Source organism: Haliaeetus leucocephalus, unplaced genomic scaffold, assembly GCF_000737465.1.
Source record: "Haliaeetus leucocephalus isolate CR32 unplaced genomic scaffold, Haliaeetus_leucocephalus-4.0 Scaffold555, whole genome shotgun sequence".
Lineage (NCBI taxonomy): Eukaryota > Metazoa > Chordata > Aves > Accipitriformes > Accipitridae > Haliaeetus > Haliaeetus leucocephalus.
In genome coordinates, this window is record NW_010972991.1 from 20,191,390 (window position 1) to 20,200,937 (window position 9,548).

The 9,548-nt window shown below is 40.7% G+C and overlaps 1 protein-coding gene across 1 annotated transcript in view; it reads left to right on the forward strand.

Annotated features, from left to right (window-relative positions):
• Positions 1-8,660, forward strand: part of CCNE2 (cyclin E2) — a 12,758-nt gene extending 4,098 nt beyond the window's left edge. The window contains exons 5-11 of the mRNA XM_010577094.1: positions 1,486-1,621; positions 3,987-4,133; positions 5,005-5,100; positions 5,894-6,028; positions 6,875-6,986; positions 7,789-7,943; positions 8,360-8,660. Coding sequence (XP_010575396.1) covers positions 1,486-1,621; positions 3,987-4,133; positions 5,005-5,100; positions 5,894-6,028; positions 6,875-6,986; positions 7,789-7,943; positions 8,360-8,461 — 883 coding nt within the window. The 3' untranslated portion in view covers positions 8,462-8,660. The remainder of the gene's footprint in view (positions 1-1,485; positions 1,622-3,986; positions 4,134-5,004; positions 5,101-5,893; positions 6,029-6,874; positions 6,987-7,788; positions 7,944-8,359) is intronic.
• The last annotated feature ends 888 nt before the right edge of the window (positions 8,661-9,548 follow it).

Below are 9,548 nucleotides of genomic sequence, written 5' to 3' on the forward strand. Positions count from 1 at the left end.
GGCTCATATTCAGCCGGCTGTCAACCAGCACCCCCAGGTCCTTTTCTGCCGGGCAGCTTTCCAGCCACTCTTCCCCAAGCCTGTAGCGTTGCGTGGGGTTGTTGTGACCCAAGTGCAGGACCCGGCACTTGGCCTTGTTGAACCTCATACAATTGGCCTTGGCCCATCAATCCAGCCTGTCCAGATACCTCTGTGATTCCGAAGCCTGCTGAACTGTGCTTTAAAGAACAGTATGCTCTTCTCTATACCTAGCAAATCACATTTTTGTATGTGTTGGAAAGCTTAACAGGAAGTAGTTTTTTAAAAAAAAAAAAAAAAAAATGGTGAATGAGGCAATCTCATGTTCTCCTTTAGCAAGTTGTTGGAAACTGCTGGATCTCAAGGTAGTTCAGATACAGAATTCCATGCAAGGAGTTTAATCCTTGATGTTCACCTCTTGTTGATAGGCATCTAGTAAAGCTGAGCTCCATCCTTTCCAATTAGCTGAATATGAAGATCATGTACTCTCTCCTGCCTTCTTCACGCCTTCCTAACTGCTGTAGGAAGATCATAATAGGAGATTTCTTGATGACTGCCCACTTAAATGGGGAGACTTGTGCATTGAACAAGCAAGTATCTCTCCAGCTTTTAAACTATGATGGCAGCAGAATGGAACTGATCTGGGTTAGAATTTGTAGGCGATACCAGTGATCAGGTCTGTTTAACCTCTCTCTGCTTCTGCTTGGGGAAAGGTAAATATATAACTCCAAAAATTTCAGGAGGAAGTCAGTATTGCATTGATTAACATGCTGTCCCTCTTAGTAACTGTAGGATGAGAAGTACATCTAAGAAAAAACCCACATCAATTCATAATAATAATTACAAATTAAACCCAAGCCATATTAATGATATAGGCATCTTCTTACCAAGTAGACTTGAGTGCTAATAAATTGTAAGTTAGCAATAAAAAAGAGCTCAGCTTTTCTCACAGTAGCCTGTTTCTGACCCTTAAGGTATGCTAGAAAAGGAAGGGATGGATGAGTGACTTTTAAACACCATCTGTAAATGTTTTTCTCAAAATAAACCAGACAACTTTGTGTATGTTTTGTGTTTGTTGGGGAGTGGGGTGATTTTTTTTTTTTTTTTTTTTTTTTTTTTTTCCTTTTTTATGGGGAGAGTTTGGTTTTTATCTTGCTCCCTGGACAGCCACCTAACTAGGCAAAATAGGAAACTCTGGTTGTATGTACAACTTTGGGATGCACACGTTCAGTTTTACTGGCTGTTCTGCAAAACTAGACTTGCTGATGATCTTGGCAGGCTACTGTTGTGGTGGTGTAAAATGTTCAAAGTATACCTGCAGTTTTCTAATTATCATTAAGGATCTTTCAGCGTGTGGAATTTTTCTTTTTGTTCTTGAATATCTCTAAACACTAAATAATGTTTTTAAACTCCTTTTGTGAAGGTGTATATATACTTAACAATGGTTTATGTAACTTTATTCCGTAGCTGGGGAAATTCCAAAGATGTCTGGCTCAACATCCTGAAGAAGGAGAACAGATACGCTCATTGCAAACATTTCACATCACTACATTCTAGTTTGCAACCTCACATGAGATCAATACTATTAGACTGGCTCTTAGAGGTGTGTTCTTTTAGTTACTTTGCCATGTGTTATGCCTGTGAAGTAGGGAGATAAAAGCACAGCTTTTACATAAAGATCTAATAGCAAAATGTCCGGTAATGATAAATGCCTAAACTAGTTTGTAACAAAAGGGTTACAAGTTACTTCTTTTGATCCTTTTGGTGAGCTACATTCTGTTTTTCCCTGGCAGGAGACACTGAACCTTCCACATGTATCTAATTCGTGAGTCAACTGCATCTGTGTTGAGGACTTGAGTTATCACCCTGGTCCTGTCTCTATCAAGAGCTTTTAGGTGGCAGTCCCTGACACTATTTTCTGACTTAGGATGGAATTAAAAATTCACTAATATGAAGAGAGCAGAAGAAAGTAGTGCATTAGTGGCTGACATCTGAAGGTTCTTGATATAGGCAGGTTCTTATTTGAAAAGGATTACAAATAAGTCATATCCATATTCCAGTCTAATTGCTTTACTTCAGGCTATTCCAGTTGTCAAACAAAATTAAAACTCTCAATCTTGGCAGCCTATGTGAAGGAGTATTAGTGTTGTAAATAGAGACCTACTTTCTGGAGTCGTTTCCAAGAACTCTGTATTGAACGTATTCAATCACCACTGCCAAAAGCAATGTTTGACTCATGCAGTCCTTGCCCATCAGCACAAGGGATCTTGCAGGTTTACTGGTTCCATATCAAGTACTCCAAGGAAGCAGATGTTACAATGGCACTCCTGCTGTCTTGGTGGAACAGTGCTAATAGCAGGGTTCAGAGGAAAGGAAGGGTTTGGTTGTTTTGGGGTTTTTTTGGATTTTTTTGTGTTTTTTTTTTTAAATATAGTCTGAATATAAAAACTGTTCCAGTTGTGTACTTCACAACTTCCTCTAATGTGTAATTTACATACCACCACTAAATTGTGTTTTGTTGCTTTTTTTTTTTTTTTAAATCTTGAACTCCTAGGAAATCATCCAATTTCTAAACAAAAATGTCAACAAGGGCCTTGTTGTCCAGCTCAGTGGTTCTATATGCCACAGTGGATTAAAATGCCAGTAACTTGGAGAGTTCTTCAGTAGCTCCTAATGCTGCCTTCTGTAACATCATAACTGAGACACTATTTAATATGACCAAGCATTATTATGTTTGGGCAATATGCTTTTATAGAAATTGCGCCATTTATTCATGGGTGGGCTTGGTCTGTAAGTTTTTAGTTCTGATTCTTGTTTGGAGCAGTAGTTAAAAATATCAAGAGTAGCACATTAATTGGCAAATATTAGATCAGGTCGAAAAGAATGAGCTGTGGTGTTACTGCCAACCAGTTGTGTCTTTGGTGGTCAGGAAGGGGTTTAATTCGCAAATGGGCTTTCAACCTTATCTTAGGAAATGGCTAGTAGTAGTGAGATTTTATTCTGATTTTGTATCTAAGTGAAATAACGAAGCAGGGCAGGAAGCTTGGACTTGGGATCTGTTTCTTGGATATTCTTTCCTGTTGATTGTATGTAGATTATAAGTAATTGATAGATTTCTAACTAGTTTCTAGTTTGGGAAGGGATACAGGTTGCATATAAGCTGGAGTTGTGGTAGACCCACCCAAATTCAGTTAGAGATTAGAGGAAAAAGTAGGCCCCTGCGTAAGATCTCCAGGCCCGGGCAGTCTCCTTTCCTTTTTTGTTGAACTGGCATTTGAACCACTTTGATACAATGCAAGCATTAAAAGTTTTCCCTGCCAGGGAAACTCGCAACTGCATGGAGCAGATGGCCGTTCTTGCAGTTTTGTTCCTGCTTAGCGAGGCTGTCGGTGTGCCTGAGGGGCTGCAGGCAGTGCTCCTGGCTTGCCAGCAGAGCCCCCTCAAGCAGGAGCTTCCAGGCTTATTTGCTGCAGAGCCAAAGACTTCATGTTTTTTAGTGGTTCTGCCCTGGGACAGACCTACTAGGAATACAGGGAAGATCTGCTCAGTGACTTCAACTTGAGGTTTGAGCCCAGAGTATTCTTAATCAAGCAAATTAGTGGGGTTTTTTTTTTGCTGCCCCCCCCCCCCCCAAATGAGGCTTTCTTCTTTCAGTGGAAAATGGTTTGTACTCATTTTTAGGAAAATGATGCTATTCAGATTGGAAAAAGTATACTTTGGAAATATGTTAGTGTATCATAGACAATCTGTGTTTAGGTGGGAGCATGGGAAATACTTTTTCCAGTCCCATATTAGCCACTACCTTCTAACACACCTAGGTATGTGATAGTTTGTGTGTGCAAAAGATAAAATTGTGTGCTTTACTATTACTACTAAAATACTGTGCTTTACTATTAAAGCTTGAATACTCCAGTGTGTGTACATAGAGTTTTATAACAGAAAACTGAATATTTTTTTTCCTGTTGTAGGTATGTGAGGTGTATGCACTCCACAGGGAAACGTTCTACCTAGCTCAAGACTTTTTTGATAGATTCATGTTGACGCAAAAGAACATTAACAAGAGCATGCTTCAGCTCATAGGAATTACCTCATTATTCATTGCCTCCAAACTTGAGGTAAGAAGCACTGTTACGGGGAGGAGGATATTAAGTTTGGAATAACTAAAAAGACAGTGATAACATTATATTGTGTACTACATCTATAAGCCAAGAGCGTATTTTTGTATAGTGCACGGTAGGCTAGGCTGAGAGGAAGATTTGGGTTATTAAGTTTATATACTTGGAAACCCCTGATCTAGCTGTTGTTCCTGAAGCCAAGGCAGTACACTACAAGCAGTTGTCTCTCCTAAGGAAGTGCATGGGGCATCAGGCGGTGAAGCCAGCTGGTAGAGAAGCAGTTCTGCTGGCAAGTTCTCTTTTACTAACAACTAGCTATATGTGGCCCCAACTGGCATGATTGGGTTGGCAAATTTCTTCGTTAACCATCTCTGCACCATGGATTTTGTCAGCTACGGTGGCTGTGGGATTTTCTCATCTTTTTCTAGTTTTTTTTTTTTTTTTAATCTATGAGCCTACATCAGCACTGACATTACACGTATCCTGTATCAGCAAGCCATTTCTAACGCAGCAGTGTGCTGTACGAGAATTAGGATGGTGTATATTTTTACATCAAATGGAATGGCTGAGTAGAAAGTGGTATAAATGAAAGGGTGTTCCGATTGTTTGGTCAGCGTTTATTTCCCCAAAGGTAAAAGAGTTGCAATAACTATTGTGTTTTACAACAGATAACATGTAACCTACTTGTTTTTAGTACCTCCTCCATCCTGTAAGTTTCAAGTCGCTTCGTATAACAAGAAAAACTGTTTGAGCATAAGAAATGTTAATATTTCAATATGGACTGAAAAGTATTTGCCAGTATCTTCTCAAGCTTCCTTAGAATTAAAAGGCACTCTAATCTTCACTTTCCTCCCCCCCCCCCCCTTTAAAGGAAATCTACGCTCCTAAAATACAGGAATTTGCTTACGTCACTGATGGTGCTTGCAGTGAAGATGATATTGTAAGAATGGAACTTATTATGTTAAAGGTAATAACTTTGCTGTGTTTGTAAGTGCTGATTGAAAGACCATCCAGCCGAGCCTTGTATTTTAATGTCACTTATTTGCTTAGAAAAGCAACATGTTTAGTATGTCCCCATTTCTGCAAAACAATGAAACCTTCATTGTACATGCAGTGGACCTCTAAAGCCCCTGGTTGGGGTGAATCTCTGTCTGTTAGAAAAGGATGGGTTTCTCACACTTGTATGAAAGTAGAGGCTCTTAAAACAGGCACAGCCAGCCACGGGGCAGACTAGAAGGTTGTCGCTGTCATGTGCTGCACTTGCCAGCGTCCTTTGCTGTCCAGGAACAGGGGCCTCTAGGAGATCCAGGCAAAGACCTGACACTACTCAATGCTCCTCATGTTGGAAAGGATCCACCTTTACCATCACAGAACTCCTTATATGTTTATTCTTCCTTAATAGATATAAGCTGCAGGTTCAAGCAGCTAGCCTGAAGGCTTGGGGAAATGCTCTAATTTCCCAGCTTCTGAATGGGGAAGATAAATAAGATCCAACTGCACTGGTATAGGTAGGGATATATCCCTATATCCCGTATAGGGATACAGTTGTGCTGATTGTAAACCAGCTTGTTCAAAAAGTGGCGAGAATGCAATCTAAAATGAATATTTGTACTTGAAATTGTACATAATCTTTAGTGTCTTTTGAGGATCTGTGCGATAAGCTTAGCAAATTCAGAAGGGGAAGTATGGGAAAAGAGATTGGAGCACAAAACTATCCTTGCATGGTTTAAGGTGCTTAGCGGTTTGTTTAATATTTGCAGGCTTTAAAATGGGAACTCTGTCCGGTGACAATCGTCTCTTGGCTGAACCTCTATCTCCAAGTGGATGCTCTGAAGGATGTTCCGAAAGTGCTGCTACCTCAGTATTCTCAGGAAAAATTCATTCAGATAGCACAGGTAAGTAGTAAACTGTATTGGAAAATTCTTTCTGGAGTGATTACAAGCACAACTGAGCATTACACTGCAAAAGCCATTAAGGGAATGCTTTTCCTTGTTTCACCTAATGTGTTACTTTAAGGAATGTGCAAGTTTGACTCTGCCAGAGAACTTCACACTCAGTTTTGAGGACAAGCACCCACGTGTTTCTTGTCTCCCTGCTCTCACGTAAATTTTAAGACTTTTCTGTACACTGGAAAAATAAAAATCCATCTTGTTTTTTTTAATTGCTATGAACTACAGCGTTCTCTAAACAGCAGCAACAGCTCTGAGGGTGAATACCTTAAGATGCTATGGACGGTTAACTGTTTTTACCTGTATTGTCTGTAACAGTGTTTCTGTGTTATTGCCTAGAAGGCAGCCCGAGGAGTCTTTTGACTATTTTGAAACTGCTGTGGTTCAATTTTTATAGGCATGAGTTGTGTCCAGCCTCAGAGAGGCTTACTGAAGGACAGACTGGTCTAAGTCACTGCGTTGCTAGGTAATATTTTAATTTAAGAAAATACCTTCCTGGAGCTCTGCTAAGTTTAAAGGTGTACTTAAATCTGTGCAGCGTATTGCATGTTACTGGTAAAAGTGCAAACTGGTTTGCATCATAAGGCTGTGAGACTCACTTTAACTGCAATTGGTGCCAAAAATAAATTAGATGAATACAATTGATGCTAAAAAGCTCAGCCATGTTATAGAGCATAGACTGTAGGACTGCTGTATGCATAGCAGTTTCTGAGACAGGATTATATTATACTAAAGTATCGTCTTGTTAAAATTTGTAACACTTATTTCCTCCACTCTTTATTGTTTCCTTAGCTCTTAGACCTCTGTATTCTGGATGTGAATTCTTTGGACTTCCAGTATAGAACACTAGCTGCTGCAGCGCTCTGCCACTATACCTCAATTGAAGTAGTTAAGAAAGCTTCAGGTAAGAAGCCTTTGTGAAGCTCTGTCTTGTTAGGCAGGGAATTCTGGAATTTGTTACGTGCCTGAAGCCGCTAAGACTATATTGGTTTACCAGGCTGCTGAAGAGCAAAAGCTACATGGACACTAATTGTTCTGTTCCATGGGGTTTTTTTTTCTTTGGTTGGTTGGTTGGGTTTTTTTACCCCCTAATTTCACTTCCTTCCTACCACTATCTCAGATGTTACAAAGACTCCAAAAAGAAGGAAACGCTTTCAGAAGCATAGACTCTGCTAAGGAAATGAAGCAGATTTATCCTTCTTGCTTTGGGGCTAATACTGCTCTGTGACTTCCTTTTGTTTTGGGGATCATTAGCTATACATTATTTGGCTACTTTTTTTCCTAAAATGTAGTTATCAAGTAGTCATCCTTGTCTGTCAGCAGCATTCTGTTAACCTTGGTGCTAATTCCTACCGGCCTGTCCCTTACAAGCTGCGGGGGGGGGAAATCACTTAACTGAGCTTAGCCCTTGTGTGTTGCCTGAGATACCATAAGGGACTGTGACAATAGTGTATGTTTTTACAGTCTGACCCAAAATTTTGTGTTCAAGCTGAAGTCACTTCAGCATCCCCTGGTAAGCAACAGGAACCCTCGTGGCCACAGAGTTGCTTTGCTCAGGAGGCCTGTGCTTGCCCTCCTCAGCCACAATGCTTTTAAGTAACAAGCACAAGGAAATGCTGGGAGTTTCTGGGAGGATGTTTCTGAATTTTTATCTGCAGTATTATCTATTGTTGTTTTTAAATATATTACTGCATTCTACCCTCTAGGCTTAGATTGGGACAGCATTTCAGAGTGTGTAGAATGGATGGTTCCCTTTGTGAGCGTGGCAAAAAAAGTCCCTGTGAAGCTGAAGAACTTTAAGAAGGTTGCAGCAGAAGATCGGCATAATATCCAAACACACACAAATTATTTGGACATGCTGGTAGGTGGTTTGTGGGCTTGCAGTTTGGAGTGCATTACACACCCCTTCTCCTGAGGCAGCGAAGAGTGGCCAAACACCTTTGTGCTCACACCTGGCCTGGCTCACCTCAACCAGTGTGTTCAGTAGTGCCTAACACTTTGTTTCTGGCTCCTGGTTGATGATGCTATAAACTAAACATGTTTTACCATAACACAGGCCATAAGCAAAGACTTGGATTAGAAGTACTGGTGAAGTGTTTAAAAGATGATAATATTTACTTTGTTGTGTACTCTCACTGTGGTTTTTCATTTACTGCCTTAAAGCTGGAGTACTTGAATTGCACTAGCAGTGTGAGGAAGTGCTGCTGTGTGCTAGTGAAACAAAAAGGTAATACCTGTGACAAGTTCTAACTGTTGTCTTCTTCCCCCAATGCACAGGAAGAAGTTAATAGTGGAGTAGCATCTACTGTCCCAGGTCAGTTATCACCTGTGTCAACAGGAGGCATAATAACCCCTCCCAAAAGTACAGAGAAGAAATGAAATAGGAACAACAACCACCACGAACAGTTTCAGAAACAGGACATGGTGCTTCAGAACAAGACCACACTAAAGGTGACTCATGCTCTTCACTGCTGTTCAAGACTTGGGCAGTAAAAAGATGCAGCCAACAGAGCAGCAGCTGGCAATTGAGACCGGTCTCTGCCTACAGACTTGATAAAGTTAGACCAAGCATCCCTCCATGCTTTCACAGGAGCCTGGACTACTCTGGTCTATTCTCAAACAGAACTTAATTCAACTCTGACCATTCCTAACTTATGAATTTCAAGAACTTTTTAAAAATGGCTGAGTGGCAAGTTTGTCCACTCAACTTACATATCAAACTTGCTTTAACTTGGGCTAGCCAATACAGCAGAGCTTAATGACAGCTTGTACATATTACCTCTTGACTTCTTTTTTTTTCTTTTCTTAGTAAGGTCAGAGCTTAATGCCTGTCAGCCATGAGCTCAGGTGCAGTATTAGGTCAGCGGGTAAGCAGTTTACTTTTCTGAAACCACTCTGCCCTTGCAGTACAGTGTTGCCAGCCCTGTATCAAATTCTAGCTCCACAGGAGGCTGATGAATTTAAGGTGGCCCTTTCAGGGCTGCCATGGACTTCAGTTCTAGTGTATCACTGACCTCAGGTAAGAGTACAAGCAAAGGACTCACTGCTGAAGTAAACTATAACTGGAGGAAGTACAGTCCCAGAAGGAAGGAGTTCTATTTTGTAGGACCCAGCCACTAACTTTCAACAAGAACAAACAAAAAAACTGGAGAGGGTATGGAAAAAAAGTGAGCCCCTGGTATTCTACAACCACTCACATTGTAGGAACAGTGTTTTTAAACTAACCATGGAGCTGTATTTTATCAGTGTTTATAAACAGCATTAACTACTGCATTCTCCTTGGAATATTCACTACCTCTGAATCACTTCTGTGATGAAGGGACAGTACTGGGAAAGATGGGCATCAGTCATCCTCCCTCTTTCAAGATGCTCCTACCTGCACCCCACACCCAGGGACAAGTTTTATGTGACACCAAGCAGTCCACGAAGCTGCACCAGAGCATCAACTGCCACCCACTTCCACATT